The sequence below is a fragment of the Chiloscyllium plagiosum genome, unplaced genomic scaffold (assembly GCF_037043375.1).
Source record: "Chiloscyllium plagiosum isolate Xiang-an unplaced genomic scaffold, Cpla_swu_hap1 HiC_scaffold_25, whole genome shotgun sequence".
In the NCBI taxonomy this organism is placed as follows: Eukaryota; Metazoa; Chordata; class Chondrichthyes; order Orectolobiformes; family Hemiscylliidae; genus Chiloscyllium; species Chiloscyllium plagiosum.
In genome coordinates this window covers 45,972,471-45,993,766 of record NW_028270163.1, presented here as the reverse complement: position 1 = coordinate 45,993,766, position 21,296 = coordinate 45,972,471, and the positions used below count along the sequence as shown (strand labels likewise).

The 21,296-nt window shown below is 42.3% G+C and overlaps 1 protein-coding gene across 1 annotated transcript in view; it reads right to left on the bottom strand.

Annotated features, from left to right (window-relative positions):
• LOC122562216 (dynein axonemal heavy chain 17-like) overlaps positions 1-21,296 on the bottom strand; it is a 471,020-nt gene that overhangs the window by 243,661 nt on the left and 206,063 nt on the right. The window contains exon 35 of the mRNA XM_088000362.1: positions 1,127-1,283. Coding sequence (XP_087856488.1) covers positions 1,127-1,283 — 157 coding nt within the window. The remainder of the gene's footprint in view (positions 1-1,126; positions 1,284-21,296) is intronic.

The window sequence follows — 21,296 nt, the reverse complement described above, 5'->3', positions numbered from 1 at the left end:
AGTCAATGTTTTTGGCTTAAAAAAACTGTGGATAAAACAGCTTTTCTCTCCCTTACCAACCTTCCAGGTCTGGAGTCTCAGCAACATTCGAGCATCAAAATGGAGTCTCAATAAGAAAAAATTTGTGAAGCACTGTACTAGAACAAAAAGGAATTATTCTGGATTGCTTAGCTGAGGTTTTTAAACTGCAGGTCACGTTTCATAAATCTTATGGAACTCTAAACAAATTAAACAGGTAGTGAAATTATTTGATAAGATTTATAGAGATTTTCAAAGGTATTAATAGGCTTATAGCAAAGATAAAATTAATGGAATTAAGGAAGAGTTATCCAGAAGTATGTAGATATTTGGAGTTTTGAATGCATAAAATAAAGATGAAAGATAACTTGGAGTAATTGGTGTCCACTGTAACTGGGGATACATATAAATGATCTGAACTTAGAAACTGAGGAGCAGTTTCCATTTTGTTTTGTAACATGAATACAAAACCACGAACAACAACTGTGAAAAAGTCTTCAGCCTATAACTAACTTAAAATTTGCAGTGCTGGTTGATGTTTAAATAACAACGAGATGTGAAATAAAAATAAGAATAGTCAAAGAAAAAAACATAAAATGGAGGATTTTACATAAAATACAAGAGGAGCAGCATCTTGGTATGCTACGTGAATAAAATGGCAAATGGGTTCCTTGGTTTTGTATCTGAACATGTAGAATTTGATATGCTTTGATAGAAAGGACATAAAAGCAATTGAAATGATGAAAGATAGATTTTCTAGGATGTTATTTGAATATGTGCGGTTACTGAGAGACTTGAGAAGTTATTTTCTTTTTACTAGTGATTTCCTGGTTAATAAATTATATGACACATTGTTTCCACTGTTCAGAAATAAAATAACAAGAAGATTTAAATTTTGAATATGTATATATACAGCAATTAAATGTAGAAATCTTTGTTTTTGAAGCAGAATCTTGACGTTAGTTTTGTGAGATTCTGTGGTTACACAAGTCTGTGGAAAAATAAAGTGTACTAAGATCAAGCAGGAAAATGTGATTAGACTAAATTTTCACGCAGAGAAAATAGGCACACATCCTTAAAGTTGCAAGCAAATCAGTATTTTTCTTACTTTGTAGTCCATTTGTTCTGAGCAGTTGAAAACATACACCATTATGCCTAAAGCTCTCCCTAAATCTTTGGTTGTCTCTGTTTTTCCTGTTCCTGCAGGTCCTGCTGGTGCACCACCCATAATTAGATGCAGTGATTGTGTTAATGTAATATAGCACCTGCTCAAAACAAAAAGTAAGATGAACTTCTGATTTTCAACCAATAAAATGACTACTTATCTATAATTATGTTGTGAGATTGATACAAGTAAACTGAATCAATCTCACTAATACAGGTAAAGCTGATACAGTTTTATTGAATAGAAGATATTCAATGACAAATCACCCAGTGGTATTGAATTTGTTCCATCACTAAGATGTCTTGCAGAGTCTTCTTTTCTCTGTGGGAATAGTTCAGGGATAGTTATAGTGTAGATGTTATATCCCTGGAATAATATTCCAGCATCTCAAGCAATTGCAATTGGGGCATGTGTTTAAATCCCACTTTGGCAGATTGTGAAAAGTGAATTCAATTTTTCTTTTTAAAAAATGAAAATAAAAGCCTGGCCAAATGGCATCGACACAGCAATTGTCTGTTTACTAAACATCTGTTTATTGAAGTCTTTTTAAGGAAGGAAATTTGCCATCCTTATATGCTCTGGACTACACGTGACTCCAATGGGGTTGAGCCTTAATTGCTTTCTGGGCAATTAGGGATGAGAAATAAATGTTGGTCTTGTCAGCAATACCCACATGCATTGAATGAATTTTTTAAAATTGCAATGTAATGAGAAAATTGTTTCTATACTATAAAAATTAAGTTGTTCGGATAAATGCTATTAGGTTGGTTCAGGTAAATGTTCATCTTTCAGAGAATGCCACAGAAGATCTTAATTTCTGATTTAAAAAAAGATAATTTGTGGCATATGGATATTGCTGGCTGGGCTAGCACTTGTTGATCATCTTAGTTGTCTTGGAAAAAGGTGATGGTGAGCTGCCTTTTTCAACTTCGGCAGTCTATTTAGTGTAGTTTGGCTCATAATGCTGTTACCATAGAGTTACAGAGTCATAGAAATGTAAGGCACGGAAACAGACATTTCAGTCCAACTCATCCATGCGAACCAGATATCCAAAATAGATCTAGTCCCACTTGCCAGCATTAGTCCCATACCCCTCTAAACCCTTCCTATTCATATACTCATCCAGATGCCTTTTAAATGCTGTAATTGTACTAGCCTCCACTACTTCCTCTGGCAGTTTGTTCCATAAATGTACCACCATCTGTATGAAAAAGTTGCCCTTAGGTCCCTTTGAAATCAATCCCCTCTCACCTTAAATCTGTGTCTTCTAGTTTTGGACTCCCACACCTCACAGAAATATCTTGTCTACTAACCCTATTCATGCTCCTCATGATTTTATAAAGCTCTATAAGATTACCTCTCAGCCTCTGATGCTCTAGGGAAAACAGCCCCAGCCTATTCAGCCTCTCTCTATAGTTCAAACCCTTCAACCCTGGCAAAATCTTTGTAAATCTTTCCTGAACCTTTTCAAGTTTCACAACATCCTTTCTACAGCAGGGAGACCAGAACTGCACACAGCACTCCAAAAGTGACCTAATCAATGTCCTGTATAGCCCCAACATGATCTCCCAACTCCTGTACTCAATACTCTGACCAATAAAGGAAAGCATACCAAATGCCTTCCTCACCATCCTGCCTGCCTGGGACTCAACTTTAAAGGAACTATGAACCTGCACTCCAAGGTCTCTTTGTTCAGCAGGACATTACCATTAAGTAAATAAGTCCTGCTTTGCTTTGCCTTTCCAAAATGCAGCATCTCACACTTATCTAAATTATACTTTACCTGCCACTCCTTAGCCCATTGGCCCATCTGATGAAAATCCTGTTGTTTCTGAGGTAACCTTCTTTGCTGTCAACTACACCTCCAAATTTGGTGCCATCTGCAGCTTACTAACTATACCTCCGATGTTCATATTCAAATCATTTATATAAATGACAAAAAGCAGTGGACCAAGCAACGGTCCTTGTGGCACACTACTGGTCACAGGCCTCCAGTCTGAAAAGCAACCCTCCACCACCTTCTAAGTTCTGCCTTCGGGCCAGTTCTATATCCAAATGATTAGTTCTCCCTGTATTCCATGTGATCTAACCTTGTCAACCAGTCAACCAGTCAACCATGAGAAACCTTGTTGAATGCTTTACTAAATTCCATATAGATCATGTCCGTTACTCTGACCTCATCAGTGTTCTTTGTTACGTCTTCAAAAAAACTTAATCAAGGTGGTGAGACATGATTTCCTATGCACAAAGCTACGTTGACTGTCCCTAATTAGTCCTTGCCTTTTCAAATACATGAACATCCTGTCTTTAGGGATTTCCTCCAACAACTTGCCCACCACCGATGTTGGCTTCACTGGTCTATATTTCCCTGGCTTTTCCTTTTCACCTTTCTTAAGTAGTGGCACCACGTTAGACAATCTCCAGTCTTACAGCACTTCACTTATGGCTATCGATGACAAAAACATCTCCACAAGGGACCCAGCAATCACTTCCCTAGCTTCCCAAGTGATCATGTCCTGGAAAGTTATCCACCCTTATAGGTTTTAAGACATCCAGCACCTCCTCCTCTGTAATATGGATGTTTTTCAAGATGTCGCTATTTATTTCCCCACATTCTCTATCTTTTTTATCCTTCTCCACAGTAAATGCTGATGCAAAATACTAATTTAGTATCTTTCACGCCTCCAATGCTTCCACACATAGGCAGACTTGCTGATCTTTAAGAGGTCCTATTCTCTGCCTAGTTACCCTTTTGTCCTAGATGTATTTGCAGAACCCTTTTGGATCCTCCTTAACCTTATTTGCCAAAGCTATCTCATGTTCCATTTTTGCCCTCCTGATTTCCCTTAAGTATACTCCTATGCCTTTATATTCTTTGAGGGTTTCACTCGATCGCAGCTGTCTGTACCTGACATTTGCTTCTTTCTATTTCTTGACCAAGACCTCAATTTCTCTAGTCATCCAACATTCCCTCCATCTATCAGCCTGGCCCTTCACCCTCACAGGAACATACTGTCTCTGGTCTCTTGTTATTTCATTTTTGAAGGCTTTCCATTTTCCAGCCATTTCTTCACCTGCAAACATCCATCCCCAATCAAGTTTTGAAAGTTCTGAGGAGAAAGTGAGGACTGCAAATGTTGGAGATCAGGGCTTAAAAATGTGTGGCTGGAAAAGCACAGCAGGTCAGGCAGCATGTTCCTTTGATGCGCTTTTCCAGCCACACATGTTTAAGTTTTGAAAGTTCTTGCCTAATACTGTCAACATTGGTCTTCCTCTAAACCTAACTTCTAAATTTTAATTCTAGGATGCTATGGAAGATATAGCAATATATTTCGAAGCCAGGGTGGTAAGTGGTTTTGAAGTGAACTTAGAAGCAGTTGTGTTCCTATGTATGGCTATCCTTGTCATTCTAGGTCGAAGTGTTAATGATCAGCTACCTTCTGAGGATTCTTGGTGAAATTCTTCAGTGCATCTTGTGGATGATATGCAATGTTGCTACTGTGGGTCACTCCCTATTGGAGTGAATAGTTTTGGACATGATTGAGAGTGTAGTTCTGGAAAACCACAGCAGGTCAGGCAGCATCCGAGGAGCAAGAAAATGGACATTTTGGGCAAAAGCCCTAGTGCCAATCAAGTAATCTACATCTCTGATGGTGCCAAGTTTCTTGGGTATTGTTAGAGGTGTCAGCCTGATAAAGCTGCAAAACAGGATGTTATGAAATTGTGTAGAGTACTCCTGAAGTGGAAGGCAGGAAGCTGAATTTTTTTGTACAAATGATTGGAGGAAGGAATGCATAGACTCTTTAAAAAATGATGTGCTTTTCTTTGCTTAGAGATTCAAAAAGGACGTCTGTGCATTTGCAGGTGCACAGAACACTTGAAGTGAAACATTTGTAACAAAAGCTGTATGATTCGCAGTAGAAGCACCATTTTTACCAAGGCAACAAGTTTTAAATTTGAACCGGGCACTTAGCAACCACAAACCTATTAAATTTAAATTTGGTGGTTTTGACAATTCAGAACCAATTGGATTATAAATAAATTAATAGATCATCAAAGGTAAAAAAAAAAAGGGCATTTGGACAATTGGGATGAGAGCCAACTGTCATCTGAAGAGACAGCAAACTGCCATTTGAGAAAACATGTCGCTCTCACAGAAATTTTATCACTCTAAAAAAGCACCATCTATTCATAAAGGTACATGACATTCTTTGGTAATATTCCTGACACCAGAATTTGACAGACAGAAGTGTTCAGAATAGAAAATTCCCAGAGAAAACATCCCTGATAAAAGGATCAGTGGAAGAACGGAGTCTATGACTGGAGAGACAGAAGGCACATGCTGTGTGTACTTTTATAGTCTTAAGTTTTAATTTAGTTTTCTTATTACTTGAGCTTATTGGAACAGTATACCAGTAGAATTTAGATCAGTTAGGGAATAGTTATTATTTAGGGAGAAATTGTTCATTTTGTTAGTAATTCTGTTAATTTGTTCACTGTTAGGGTTAAATAATTAAATCATTACTTGTTACTTATAAGGTGAGTATCAGGCATTCCTTTCATCTAACCACTCCTTAATAACAAATTGGGATGTGAGAGGTAGGTTATCCCCTTATCACTTCTTTTAACAGATTATGAGGTGAGTCGAGCCTCTCTGGGTGTTGCAGTTTTAGTTATCAGAGAGGGGTCAACTTATGCTTCATAACACTTCAGTGTTGTTAGAGGTGTCACCCTGGTAAAGCTGCAAAACAGTACAGATTCCATGCCAAACAGCATAAGTAAGAAGTAATAGACAGAGCTAAGCAAATCCAGAACAAATGGATCAGATCTAAACTCTACAGTTCTGTCACATCAAGCCATTAATGGTGTGCACAATTAAGATAGCACACTAGAGGAGAAGGCCCCACAAATATGCCCACCTTCAATGATGGGAAAGCCCAGCATATCAGTACAAAAGATAATCCTGGAGCATTTGCAACAATTTTCAGCCATGAAGGTTGAGTGGATGATCCATTTTGAACTTCTCCAGAGGTTCCCAGCATCAGAGATACCAGTCTTCAGCCAATTCAGTTCACTCCACATGACATCAAGGAATAGTTGGAGGCACTGGATACTGCAAAAGCTGTGGGTCCTGACACTTTCTGGCAACTGTACTAAAGACATGGCTCCAGAACATATTGCTCCCCTAGCCAAGGTGTTTGATTATATGTATGACGGTTCAGTCTACCCAATAATCATAAAATCACCATAGCATCATATAGTACAGGCTGTTCAGTCCATTAAGTCTGCACTGATAAAAATAACATCTCTAAATGTACATTAGTCCCACTTTTCAGCGTTTCCATAGTCTGAAATGTTGAGATTTCAAGTGCTTATATAAGTACATCTCAAATATCATCCCAGATTTCAATCCGTGACAGTATCAACAAGAGCAACTGTCACATAATCTTGAAATCGAGAATATCCTATATTGTGCTGTGAAGCACTATCATAGAACATAGAATAGTACAGCACAGGAACAGGCCCTTCTGCTCACAGTGTCTGTGCCAACCAGGATGCCATTCTAAACTAATCCCATCTGCCTGCATATGACTTGTAACCCTCTATTCCTTACCTGCTCTTGTGTTTGTCTAATTGCTTCTTAAACATTGCTATCGTATCTGCTTCTACCACTGCCCCTGGTAGCGCGTTCCAGGAACCTACCACTCTCTGTTTAAAAATCTTTCCTTACACATCTCCTTCAAATTTTTCCCCTCTAAACTCAAACCTCTGCCCCAAGTATTTAACATTTCTGCCCTGGGAGAAAGACTGATTGTCCATCCTATCCAGGAGAAAGTGAGGTCTGCAGATGCTGGAGATCAAAGTTGAAACTTTATTGCTGGAACAGCACAGCAGGTCAGGCAGCATCCAGGGAACAGGAGATTCGACGTTTCGGGCACAGGCCCTTCTTCAGGAATGAGCAGAGAGTGTTCAGCAGGAGAAGATAAAAGGTAGGGAGGAGGGACTTGGAGGAGGGGAGTTGGAAATGTGATAGGTGGAAAGAGGTCAAGGTGAGGGTGATAGGTCGGAGTAGGATGGAGGCGGAGAGGTCAAGAAGAAGACTTGATATGTGGAACAATCCATCTTCCGCAACTACACTGGCCCCACCCCCCATCTTTTTCTTCGCTACATTGATGACTGTATCGGCGCTACCTCGTGCTCCCACGAGGAGGTTGAACAGTTCATCCACTACACGAACACCTTCCACCCCGACCTCAAATTCACCTGGACAGTCTCGGACTCCTCCCTCCCCTTCCTAGACCTTTCTGTTTCTATCTCAGGCGACCGAATCAACACGGACATCTACTACAAACCAACCGACTCCCACAGCTACCTGGACTACACCTCCTCCCATCCTGCCCCCTGTAAAAACGCCATCCCATTCTCCCAATTCCTTCGTCTCCGCCGCATCTGCTCCCAGGAAGACCAGTTCAAAATACGTACAACACAGATGGCCTCCTTCTTCAAGGACCGCAATTTCCCCCCCGACGTGGTCGACGGTGCCCTCCACCGCATCTCCTCCACTTCCCGCTCCTCCGCCCTTGAGCCCCGCCCCTCCAACCGCCACCAGGACAGAAACCCACTGGTCCTCACCTACCACCCCACCAATCTCCATGTACAGCGCATCATCCGCCGTCACTTCCGCCACCTCCGAACAGACCCCAGCACCAAGGATATATTTCCCTCCCCTCCCCTATCAGCTTTCCGTAGAGACCACTCCCTCCGCGACTCCCTTGTCAGATCCACACCCCCCACCGACCCAACCACCACTCCCGGCACCTTCCCTTGCAACCGCAGGAGGTGCAACACTTGCGCCCACACCTCCCCCCTCACTTCTCTCCAAGGCCCCAAGGGAAACTTCCATATCCGCCACAGATTCACCTGCACCTCCACCCACATCATCTACTGCATCCGCTGCAGTCGGTGTGGCCTCCTCTATATTGGGGAGACAGGCCGCCTACTTGCGGAGCGATTCAGAGAGCACCTCTGGGCCACCCGGACGAACCAACCCAACCAACCTGTGGCACAGCATTTCAACTCCCCCTCCCACTCCACCGAGGATATGCAGGTCATTGGACTCATCCACCGCCAAACCACAACAACCCGACGGTCGGAGGAGGAGCGTCTTATCTTCCGACTGGGAACCCTCCAACCGCAGGGGATGAACTTGGACTTCACCAGTTTCTTCACCCCCCCTCCCCCCACCTTGTCTCAGCCGGATCCCTCCAGCCCGGCACCGCCTTCCTGACCTGCAGTCTTCTTCTTGACCTCTCCGCCTCCATCCTACTCCGACCTATCACCCTCACCTTGACCTCTTTCCACCTATCACATTTCCAACTCCCCTCCTCCAAGTCCCTCCTCCCTACCTTTTATCTTCTCCTGCTGAACACTCTCTACTCATTCCTGAAGAAGGGCCTGTGCCCGAAACGTCGAATCTCCTGTTCCCTGGATGCTGCCTGACCTGCTGTGCTGTTCCAGCAATAAAGTTTCAACCTCCATCCTATCCATGCCTCTGAAAACTTTGCATACTTCTTTCATATCGACCCTCAGTCTCCAATGATTTGACGAAAACAATCCACATTTGTCCAATCGCTCCTTTCTTGCTAATAGACTCTAATACAGTCAACATCCTGGTAAACCTCTTTTGCACCCCATCCAAAGCCTTCACATCCTCCCTGTAGTGTGGTGAATAGATGGAGTGCATGCTAAGCAGGAGCAGACACAGGACTGCTGAGTAAGTGAGGTAATATATATGGGTGGTTGCTTTAGGTAGTGTCTCCCAACCATCCTCCTCCTCGAACCAAAAAAAAGTTCTGGTTGCCAATTCAGTAAGTTTACTAGATTTTTTTTCAATAGTCCATTTGGGAATTCAGAACAGTAGGAATGGATATCAGGACAGTTGCATGATCCTCCTGCAGAACGTGGGAGGTAAGGGGCACCACTAGTGTCCCCACTGACTTCATCTGTGGGAAGTGCACCCAACTCCAGCTCCTCAGAAACAGCATTAAGGAACTGGAGTTGGAGCTGGATGAACTTTGGATCATTCAAGAGGCTTAGGACGTAATTGAGAGGAGTTACAGGGAGGATGTCTCACCTCAGGTACAGGAAAAAGACAGATGGGTTATAGTCAGGGGATGGAAAGGGAACAGGCAGAGAGTGCAGGGATCCCCTGTGGCTGTTCCCCTCAATAATATGTATAACATTTTGGATACTGTTGTGGAGGGTACCTAACAGGGAAAAGTCATAGTGGCCAGGTCTCTGGCACTGAGCCTGACTCTGTGGCTTAGAAGGAAGAAGGGAGAATAGAAAAGTGCAAGTGGCAGGAGGCTCAATAGGGAGAAGAACGGGCAAGAGATTCTGTGGTCACAAACGGGACTCCTGGAAGTTATGTTGCCTTCCAGGTGCCAGGGTCTGGAATGTCTCTGATCGAGTATACACGATTCTGAAGGGGAAGGGTGAGCAGCCAGAAGTTGTGGTGCACATTGGCACCAATTACATAGCTAGGAAAAGGGATGAGGATCTGAAAAGTGATTTCATCGAGTTAGGTTGGAAACTAAAAAGCAAGACGAGCAGAGTGTTAATCACAGGATTACTACCAGAGCCTTGCTAGCAAGGTGAGGAACAAGGAGCGTGTGCTGCTAATCATGGGGCTGCCGGGCTGGTGCAGGAGAGAGGGCTTCAGATATGTAGTTCATTGGGGTACCTTCTGGTCAGCTGGGACCTGTACATGAAGGACAGGTTGCACTTAAACTGGAGGGGCACCAATGTCCTGGGCGGGAGATTTGCTAGAGTACTTTGGGAGAGCTTAAACAAGTTTGACAGGGAGATGGGAACCAAAGCTACAGATCAGAGGAGAGGGTAGTTGTTGAATGGGCAGAAATAGAATGCACAGAGTCTGTCAGGAAGAATACACAGTGTTAGGGCAAAGAGATGGGTTAAAATGTGCCTGTTTCATTGCAAGGTGTGACAGGAATAAGAGTAATGAACTTAGAGCATGGATCAGTGCTTGGAACTACGATATTGTGGCCATAACAGAGACATGTATTTCACAGGGGCAGGAATGGTTGCTGGATGTTCCAGGGTTTAGATCTTTTAAAAAGAACAGGGAGAGGGGTAAAAGATGAGGGGGAGTAGCATTGTTAATTAGAGATGGCATCACAGCTGCAGAAAAGAAGGTTGTTGAAGAGGATTTGTCTACTGTGTCAGTATGGGCGGAAGTCAGTAACAGGAAAGGGGCAGTCAATTTCTTGGGTGTTTTCTATAGTAGCAGCAGAGATATGGAAGAACAAATTGGACAGCAGATCTTGGAAAGGTGCAGATGTAAAAAGTTGTTATGGGTGCTGCCAACTTCTCCAATATTGATTGAAACCTTAGTGCAGATGGTCTAGTTGGAACCAATTTTGTCAGGTGTATCCAGGAGGGATTCCTGACTCAAAGTGTAGATTGGCTGACTAAGGGGGAGACCATATTGGATTTGGTGCGAAGCAATGAGCCAGGCCAGGTTTCAGATCTCTCAGTGAGAGAGCATTTCAGTGACAGTGGCCACAACTGCTTCACCTTTACCATAGTCATAGAGAGGGATAGAAGCAGACAGTATGGGAAGGTATTTAATTGGGAGAGGGGAAATTATACTGCTATTAGATAGGAGCTGTGGAGTGCAAATTGGGAACAATTGTTCTACGGGAAAGGCACAACAGAAATCTGGAGGCTGTACAAGGAGCACTTGTTGTGAGTGTTAGATAACTTTGTCCCACTAAGACAGGCAAGGAATGGTAAGGTGAAGGAGCCTTGGATGACAAGGGCAGAGGAGCTTCTCATCAAATGGAAGAAGGAAGCTTACTTAAGGTTGTGGAAGCAAGGATCTGGCACAGCTTTAGAGGATTACAGGGTAGCTAGGCAAGATCTCAAAAATGGGCTGAGGAGACCTCGGAGGGGACGAGAAAAAGCCTTGGCGGGAAGGATTAGAGAAACCCAAAGGTGTCCTACACACATATGAGGAATAAAAGAATGATCAGAGAGAGGGTAGGGCTGATCAACATTTTATAACGTTCCCCACGGTAGGCTCATTCAGAAAATTAGGAGGTACGGAATACAGGGAGAGTTGGCTGTCTGGATACAGAATTGGCTGGCTAAAAGAAGACAGCGAGAGGTAGTAGATGGAAAGTATTCCAAATTCAGTGACCAGTGGTGTCCCACAGGGATTTGTTCTTGGGTCTCTGCTCTTTGTAGTTTTTATAAATGACTTGGATGAAGAAGTGGAAGGGTGATATAGTAAGTTTGCCGATGACACAAAGATCAGTGGTGTCAATGGCTGTTGCAGGCTACAACATGACATTGACAGGATGCAGGGCTAGGCTAAGAAGTGGCAAATGGAGTTCAACCTGGATAAATGTAAAGTGAATCAATTTGGAAGATCAAATTTGAATGCTGAATACAGGGTTAAGGACAGGAGTTTTGGCAGTGTGGAGAAATAGCGGGACAGTGGAGGGAATTTGTGCCTGGAGTCTGAAGAGGTAGGGAAGTCCCTGATTTAGCTTTTTGCTTCAATATTCAGTAGAGAGAGGGACCTTGTTGATAATGAGAACACCGTGGACCAGATTAATTGGCTTGAACAGTTTGATATTGTAAATGTATGTGCTGGAAATCCTGAGAAACATCAAAATAGGTAAGTCTCAGGGCCGGACCAGTTATATCCAAGGTTACTACGGGAAGCAATGAATGAGATTGCTGCGCTTCTGGTGATGATCTTTGCATCCTCACTCTCCATGGGAGTAGTACTGGCTGATTGGAGGGAGGCAAATGTTGTTCCTCTGTTCAAGAAAGGGAATAGGGAAATCCATGGGAATTACAGACCAGGCAGTCTTATGTCTGTGGTAAGCAAGATACTGCAAAGGATTCAGAGAGATAGGATTTATGACTATTTGGAAAAACATAATTTGATTAAAGATAGTCAGCATTGCGTTGTGAGGGACAGATTGTGCCTCATAAAGCCTTATTGAGTTCTTTGAGGATGTGATGAGAGAAGTTGATGATGGTCGAGTAGTGGATGTGATGTGTGTAGATTTCAGTAAGGCATTTGATAACGTTCCCCACAGTAGGCTCATTCAGAAAGTTAGGAGTTATGGGATGAAGTGAAATTTGGCTGTCTGGATACAGAATTAGCTGGCTAAAAGAAGACAGCGAAAGGTAGTAGATGGAAAGTATTCTGAGGTCAGTGGCCTGTGATATCCACAGAGATTTGTTTTTGGGCCTCTGCTCTTTGTAGTTTTTATAAATGACTTGGATGAAGTGGAAGGGTGGTATAGTAAGTTCGCCGATGACACTAAGGTGGCTGTTGCAGGCTACAACATGACATTGACAGGATGCAGGGCTGGGCTGAGAAGTGGCTGACGGAGTTTGACCTGGATAAATGCGAAGTGATTCAATTTGGAAGATCGAATTTGAATGCTGTATACAGGGTTAAAGACAGGATTCTTGTCAGTGTGGAAGAACAGTGGGATCTTGGGGTCCATGTACATAGATCCCTCAAAATTGCCACACAAGTCGATAGGGTTGTTAAGAAGGCTTATGGTGTTTTGGATTTCATTACCAAGGGGATTGAGTTTAAGAGCCGCAAGGTTTTGCTGCAGCTCTATAAAACCCTGGTTAGACCACACTTGGAAAATTGTGTCCAGTTCTGGACGCCTCTTTATTAGGAAGGACGTAGATGCTTTGGAGAGGGTGCAGAGGAGATTTACTAGGATGCTGTTTGGATTGGAAGGCTTGTCTTATGAAGATAGGTTGATTGAGCTCGGGAATTCACACTGGAGAGAAGAAGGAAGAGAGATGACTTGATACAGATGTAGATGGTAATGAGAGGCATAGATAGAGGAGATAGCCAGAGACATTTCTCCAGAGCAGAAATGGCTGTCACAAGAGGTGATTGGAGGAAGGTATGGGGGAGATGTCAGAGATAGGTTCTTTATGCAGAGGGTGGTGGGTGCGTGAAATGCATTGCCAGCGGTGGTAGTAGAGTCAGAGACATTAGGGACATTTGAACGACTGCTGAACAAGCACATGGATGGCATTTAATTGAGGGATATTAGGTTAAGTTGATCTTAGATTAAAATAAATGCTCGGCACAACATCGTGGGCTGAAGGACCTGTACAGTGCTGTAATGTTCTATGTTCTATGCACGCCAAATAAAATTTTGCACATCTACAACATAACTTGTCACCTTATATACTCAATGCCCTGATCAATTCAGGCATGCAATTCACCAACTCAACATACACCTTCTCTACCACCTTATTCACTTTCAAGGAGCTTTGAAGTTATGCCCCACATTCCCACTAAATATCAAAGCTACTAAGGATTCTGCCAATTACTACATACTTCTTCTTACATTTGATCGCCCAAGATGCATTACCTCACACTCATCTGTACTAAACTCAATCTGCCATTTTTCCGTCCAATTTTACAACAGGTCATCGAGAGCCAAAGGGCCTCTACTGTGTTGTACTGTTCTATGTTCTAGGTCTATGTCCTGCTGAATCCATTGATAACCTTCCTCACTATCTGCAACTTTGGTTCTCTCTCCACAGTTGTTGCCTGACCCATTGAGTTTCTCCAATATTCTGTGTTTGTTTCAGATTTTCCATATCCGCATTTATTATTAGATTACTATGCAGCCAACTGGTGCAATATGACACAATTCAAATGTTTGTTGGCAACCCATATTTGAGTGATAGAATTCTAATGCACCTCTGAATTTCACAGTAAAAGGTGTAGTCTGCATCTGCATAGAGGGATCAAATGAATCCTGAGTTAATACCCATCACTTGCAAAGAATTAAACACAAGTAATATACAAATATTCTCTTCCCTTCCCTTTTGTATGCATTAGTATTAATATGTAGAAACAATATTCCAAAATTTGTTAAATAATAAACTTCTATATTCTGTACAAGCCATCACATTATGAGACATTGTTCCTTTAAGTCCTTTCTTCTCAATGTGTTTGCTTTTAAAACAGCTCCTGATAGTTGATGACACACTGGTCTAGATTAGAGTGCGAAAATGCACAGCCGGTCAGGCAGCATCCGAGGAGCAGGAAAATCGACATTTCGGGCAAAAGCCCTTCATCAGGAATGAATGCAGGGATCCTCCAGGGTAGAGAGATAAATGGGAGGAGGGTGGGCTAGGATGAAGGTAGCAATGCATACAATAGATGGATGGGGGTGGGTATGAAGGTGATAGGTCAAAGAGGAGGGTGGAATGGATAGGTGGGAAGGAAGATTGGCAGATAGGACAGGTCATGAGGATGGTGCTGAACTGGAAGGTTGGAACTGGGGTAAGGTGGAGGGAGGGGAAATAAATTAACTGGTGAAGTCCACATTGATGCCCTGGGGTTGAAGTGTTCCAAGGCAAAAGATGAGGCGTTCTTCCTCCACGCGTCGGATGGTGAGGGAGTGGCGGTAGAGGAGGCCCAGAACCTGCATGTCCTTGGCTGGGTGGGAGGGGGAATTGAAATGTTGGGCCACGGGTCGGTGGGATTTATTGGTGCGGATGTCCTGGAGATGTTCCCTAAAACGCTCTGCGAGAAGGTGTCCAGTCTCCCCAATGTAGAGGAGACCGCATCGATGACATACATCCACCTATTTCATTTTCCAGGTGTCTTTTCCTGCCAGCATTTGTTTCTAGCCAGCAAGATCAATTTGTAATGTTTTTACAATCCCATTTTTGTCAAGCATATACATTCCCACAAAAAATTGTTGTCAATCTAATACTCAATAGTATAATATTTTTAGTGCAATGATGGTCTGCTGATGCAAAGCCAACCTTAGTTTTCTAAGCATTTGGTGAAATGACAATTTTCTTGTATGCTTCACAGAAAGACTCAACCATGATCTGAATTTCAGTTTGTGAGTGAGTGTACACATCAGTGTCATTTGCATACTGGAGCTGAATCACTGAAGGTGGTGAATGTTGAATAGGTTTCTGTTCATTCTGTAAATTATCTCCATTACTGATGGTGGTTTATTCAAGGTAAAGTACAGTATTGCAGCAAGGAAGGTGAAAAAAGTGTTGGTGGAATGATAGAGTATTATTTGACAAGGAGAATACTAACTTTGATGGTATGTGGCATGCATTGGCTACGATAAACTGGCCAAGGATACGTAAAGGATTGACAGTGGATAGGCAATGGCAGACATTTAAAGAATACATGAATGAACTTCAACAATTGTACATTCCTGTCTGGCAAAAGAATAAACAGGGAAGGTGGCAAAATCATGGCTAACAAGGGAAATCAGAAACAGTGTAAAACCCAAGAGGAGGCATATAAATTGGCCACAAAAAGCAGCAAACCCAAGGACTGGGAGAAATTTAAAATTTAGCAGAGATGGACAAAAATTTTAATTCAGAAAGGGAAAAAAGTAAGCTTGTGGAAAACATAAGACCTGACTGCAAAAGCTTCTGTAGGTATGTAAAGTGAAAAAGACCGGTAAAGACAAATATAGGTCCATTGCAATTAGAATCAGGTGAATTCATAATGGACAATGAAGAGATGGCAGAGCAGTTGTACAAATACTTTGGATCTGGCTGCAGTAAGGAGGACACAAATAATTTTCAGGAAATGCTAGAGGACAGAGGGTCAAACTTGAAGGAGGAACTGAAGGAAATGCTCATTAGTCAGGAAATGGTATTGGAGAAGTGGATGGGATTAAAGCTCAATAAGTTGCCAGGGCATGATGCTCTGCATCCTAGGGTACTTAAGGAAGTGGCCCTAGAAATAGCTGATGCATTGGTAATGATTTTCCAGCATTCTGTAGACTCTGGAAGAGTTCTAATGGACTGGAGAGTAACTAATGTAACTCCACTCTTTAAAAAAGGAGGGACTTATAGGCTGGTTAGCTTGACATCAGTAATGTTGAAAATGCTGGAGTCGATCATTAAGGGAAATCTTACTTGACAAATCTTCTGGAATGTTTTGAGGATGTGACCAGTATAGTAGACAACTGTGAATCAGTAGATGTTGTGTATCTGGACTTTAAAAATGCTTTTGACAAGGCTCCATACATGAGATTACTAAGCAAAATTAAAGCTCATGATAAAAGGGGTAATGTATTGACATGGACAGAGAACTAGTTGGCAGACAGGAAGCAGCAAGTTTGAATAAATAGGTCCTTTTCAGAGTGGTAGGCAGATATGAATGGAGTGCCATAGGGTTCAGTGCTGGGACCTCAGCTATTCACAATATACATAAATGATTTGGACAATGGAATTGAAGGCCATATCTCCAAATATTTGCAGATGATACTAAGCTGGGTGGCAATGTGTGCAGTGAGAACTAAGAGGCTGCAAGGTGACTTGGACAGATTGGCTGAGTGGGCAAATGCAATATAATGGGGATAAATGTGAAGTTATCCATTTTGGTCACAAAAACAGGAAGGCAGATTATTATCTGAATGGTGGCAGTTTAGGAGAAGGTGAGGTACAATGAGACCTGGGTGTCACAGTGGAACAGTTTCTGAAGGTTGGCATGCAGGTGCAGCAGGCAGTGAGGAAAGTTAATGGCATGCTCTCATTCATAGCAAGAGGATTTAAGTATCGGAGTAAGGATGTCTTGCTGCAGTTCGACAGGGTCTTGGTGAGGCCACACTTTGATATTGTGTGCTGTTTTAGTCTCCTCATGGGAGGAAGGACATTCTTCGCATTCAGGCAGTCCAGCAAAGGTTCACCAGATTGATACCGGGATGGCAGGATAGACATATGAGGAAAGGCTGGGTCCACTGGGCTTGTATTTGCTGGAATTTAGAAGAATGAGGGGATCATATAGAAACATATAAAATCCTTTTGGGATTGGACAGGCTAGATGAGGGAAAAATGTTTCCAATGTTGGGAAGTCCAGAACAAGATCTTACAGTCTAAGAATAAAGGGTAAGCCATTAAAGACTCAGATGAGGAAAAATGTCTTCACTCAGAGAGTTGTGAACCTGTGGAATTCTCTACCATAGGAGGTTGTTGGGGGCCTGTTCATTAGATGTATTCAAGAGAGAGCTAGACATGGCTTTTGTGGCCAAAGGGTTCAAAGGGTATGGGGAGAGGGTGGGAATGGGATACCGAGATTGCATGATCAACCATGATCATATTTAATGGTAATGCAGGCTGGAAGGGTCAAATGGCATAACTGCTGCACTTTTTTCTATGTTTCTATGAGATCCTGTAGTGTTAGGGTTAAAAGTGATATCACCAAACTAGATTATTAAGGGTTCATTGTTAAGGATTAATTTGACAATGACAATAGGCAAAAATGAGGACTGCAGATGCTGGAGATTAGAGGTGAGACTGTGAATTCCTGACGAAATGCTTTTGCCGAAAATGTCGATTTTCCTGCTCTTCGAATGCTGCCTGACCTGCTTGTGCTTTTCCAGCACCACATTCTTGACATGGCAATAAGCAATTGAAGGAAAATATGTGAAAAACAGGCTTAGTTTAAAAGCAGCTTGTTTTGGCTGGAAGGTAACTGCAATGTCCTTGGCTGGACTTGGGAGCAGATTATTGTGCAAAGACACAGAGATACAGACTTATTTTTGAAGATTAGAGTAGATTAGATTCCCTACAGTGGGAAAACAGGCCTTTCGACCCAAAAAGTCCACACCGACCCTCTGAACAGCAACCCACCCAGACCCATTTCCCTCCGACCAACACACCCAACATTATGGGGAATTTACCATGGCCAATTCACCTGACCTGCACATCTTTGCACAAAGGAATGTTTGGGAACTCAGATATGACACCGAGTAGCAGGTTCAAAATCGTACTAACATTGGAGACTTCTTCCAGCTCATGGGACTTTCATCATGGGGCAGGGGTTTGCAAGAATGTGACCATGGACCTTCACCATCGGATTGGGGTTCATGAGAGAAGTGCCATGGAATCTAAGGTAGAGCTTCAAATGCCACCATCGCCAGTTCCTGAAGAGCTGGAAGGCACTGAGACTCATCTGTATAAAGTCTCATCAGTATGCATATGAAGTTGATTACGTGAATAAATTTCCTATGTATTGAAGCACACTATCCTCTTTTACTCCTTTTGAACAGACTTTAAAGAACCAGTAGGTAATTTCAGCGTAACAATGTAGATCCTGAAAGACGTTGACCACTTTCTATAGCTTAGAGCCTCCATCTGATGTAGGTCGACATGAATGGGGAAATATATCATTACCTCCAATATTTCAACTCAACCTTCTGCAAGTGATTTTAAATTAAGGTCAAGGTTTATCAGCACAATTTATCCCCATGCCCCTATATGCTTCAGAGATTTGAAAGTCTGAAACAGCACCTTAAATCTCTGGAGATGTGTCACCAGTAGAGTCTTTGCAAGATCCAGCAAATCTGGCACCAAATGGTGATCCAACTGGAATGTTCTCTCCCATGCATACATGACCAACACTTGGTTACAACTTGGCCAGGATGGACCTAAAGAAAGAGCTAAAAGAGCCAGGAGAGGACATGAGAAATCTTTGGCAGGTAGGATTAAGGATCCCCTGGATGCTGTCTGACCTGCTGCGCTGTTCCAGCAACACATTTTAAGCTCTGATCTCCAGCATCTGCAGACCTCACTTTCTCCTATAGGAAGGACATGAAAGCATTGGAGGGTGCAGAGGAGATTTACCAGGATTTTTTAATGTTGGTGGCGGCATCTACATTTTATAAGTTTCCCAGCCTAATTCCTATTCCAAATCCAACCATAAAAAAAATGACCTGGCTAGAAAAGCTATGAGGGCTGTCTTGGCAGCCGGTTGAACCTCCATCTCTTCGACAAAGTCCTGCAACAATCTTGATATATGACTCCAGCTGATGTACCCATGTAAACTACATTTCAGACTGAAGCGTGGCCTAGAATAATCCCAAAAATTACGTTTTTTTTTCAGTGAGGAACCAAACATGTGATCTACAAACTATTCTTTTTTAACTATTTGTGAAAGTGCAATGTTCTCTTGCACATATGTTTGTGTGTATGTGTGTACAGGTGGGTGCATTATCCAACGTCACTTCTTTCAGGGTAAATTTGCTCATAAATAATCTTTTCTATTTAACTTCACAAATTAAGGCTGCTTTACATTCACTGCAAACAGTTTGATTCTAAACCATTTGGACTAAAGTGAGCCGAATCTGAGATTGAAAGCAGAAATCAGAAACTAAACTGAAACTTTAATAGCTACTATTGCACCTTTAAAGCAAAAGGACTACAGCATCAGGGTTTTTGTGGTCAGACTAGAAAACAAAATAGTTGGCTTTAATAGAAAAGAGTCAAAAAGCGTGGTGCTGAAAAAGCACAGCCTGTCAGGCAGCATCCAAGGAGAAGGAGAGTCCAAGGAGAAAAATAGAACACCACCACAAGTGCCCCTCCAAGCAACTCACCACCTGACTTAGAGATATATCACTCTTTCTTCACTGCTGCAGGGTCAAAATACCCTGGAATTCTCTCCTTAACAGCATTACGGATCTATCTACAGTACGTGGATTGCAGCAGTTCAAAAAGCCAAGCCAATGATGCATACATCCCACAAGCGATAAAAAAAATTCAAGAGAAAAGGAGTGAGGGGAAGATGTAATTACAATGTCATATATTTTGCAAAGGAAGCCAATCTGCGTTTAACATGTTCTCATGGAATATTACAAAACAACTCTCAGAAGTCACATGACTTTCTGTGTGGATTGTGGTATTGGGTAAAGACTGTGCTTGTCTGAAGAAAGAAATCACAAGAGACCTTCTGAAATTCAATCAACATTTCGAAATGTAACCAGAAAATCCTTGATAATGGTCGCCTGAAAGTCATCATAACTCAGAACTCTTCCTATCCCACCAAACACCTGCCAAGTTGAGGGCCATCCTAGCTAATCACTGAGACAGCTAAAATGTTAATTACTTTAACTAAATGACAATGGATGGGTTTGCGGCCCCGACCTAGGCTAAACAAATATTTAATATGGAAGCATAACATGATAGTTTGGGATAACAGTCACTAAGTTTTGATGTGAGCAAACATTTTGTGCAGAGACTATGAAAAAAACATCTTGAAGCAGTCACTATTTTTCTTCAGGACAGCAAGACAGATGTCCAGGACTGCTGTACTTGAAGAGACTACCAAAAACCAACTGAAGTACCATAAAAGTGAAACAAAATAGCGGTCACACTCTGCCAGTGCCTGTTCAGCTCAGTCACCATATGGGAGCAATCTCTAACCATTCAACTACAGAAGCCATTGCAGCTGCTGAATAGTGATTTCAAGCTTTCAATGCTTCATTTCAGAAGGATAAACCTCAGGAAAGCCAGGTCCACAACAACAGAAGAGACAGTTCTCATTCTTCTGTGCACATGTAACTCTTATCTACTTTAAGTCTTTGTATCAGTATTTTAGCTGATAATATTGTCACTTCTAATGGAAACAACTTTCAGAAAAAGTTGTATAATTAGCTCATCTGTTATTTTGTTTGAAGCTTAAATCTAAGTAACTGTTTTCTTAAAACTAAAACAATCAAAAACTGAAACTGAGCTGACTCAAATTCATAATGCACACTCAGTCTCAGGCACGCTGGGTGTGGTCATGACAAAGTGAAAGAGACATAGAATCATAGAGATGTACAGCATGGAAACAAACCCTTCGGTCCAACTCGTCCATGCCGACCAGATAAGCCAACCCAGTCTAGTCCCACCTGCCAGCGCCTGGCCCATATCCCTCCAAACCCTTCCTATTCATATACATATCCAGATGACTTTTAAATGTTGCAATCGTACTAGCCTCCACCACTTCCTCTGGCAGCTCATTCCATACATGTACCACCCTTTGCATGAAAATGTTGCCCTTTCGGTCTCTTTTATATTTTTCCCCTCTCACCCTAAACCTATGCCCTCTAGTTCTGGACTTCCACAACCCAGGGAAGAGACTTTGTCTATTTATCCTATGCATGCCCCTCATGATTTTATAAACCTCTATAAGGTCATCCCTTAGACTCCGACGCTCCAGAGAAAACAATCCAGCCTATTCAACCTCTCCCTATTGCTCAAATCCTCCAACCCTGGCAAC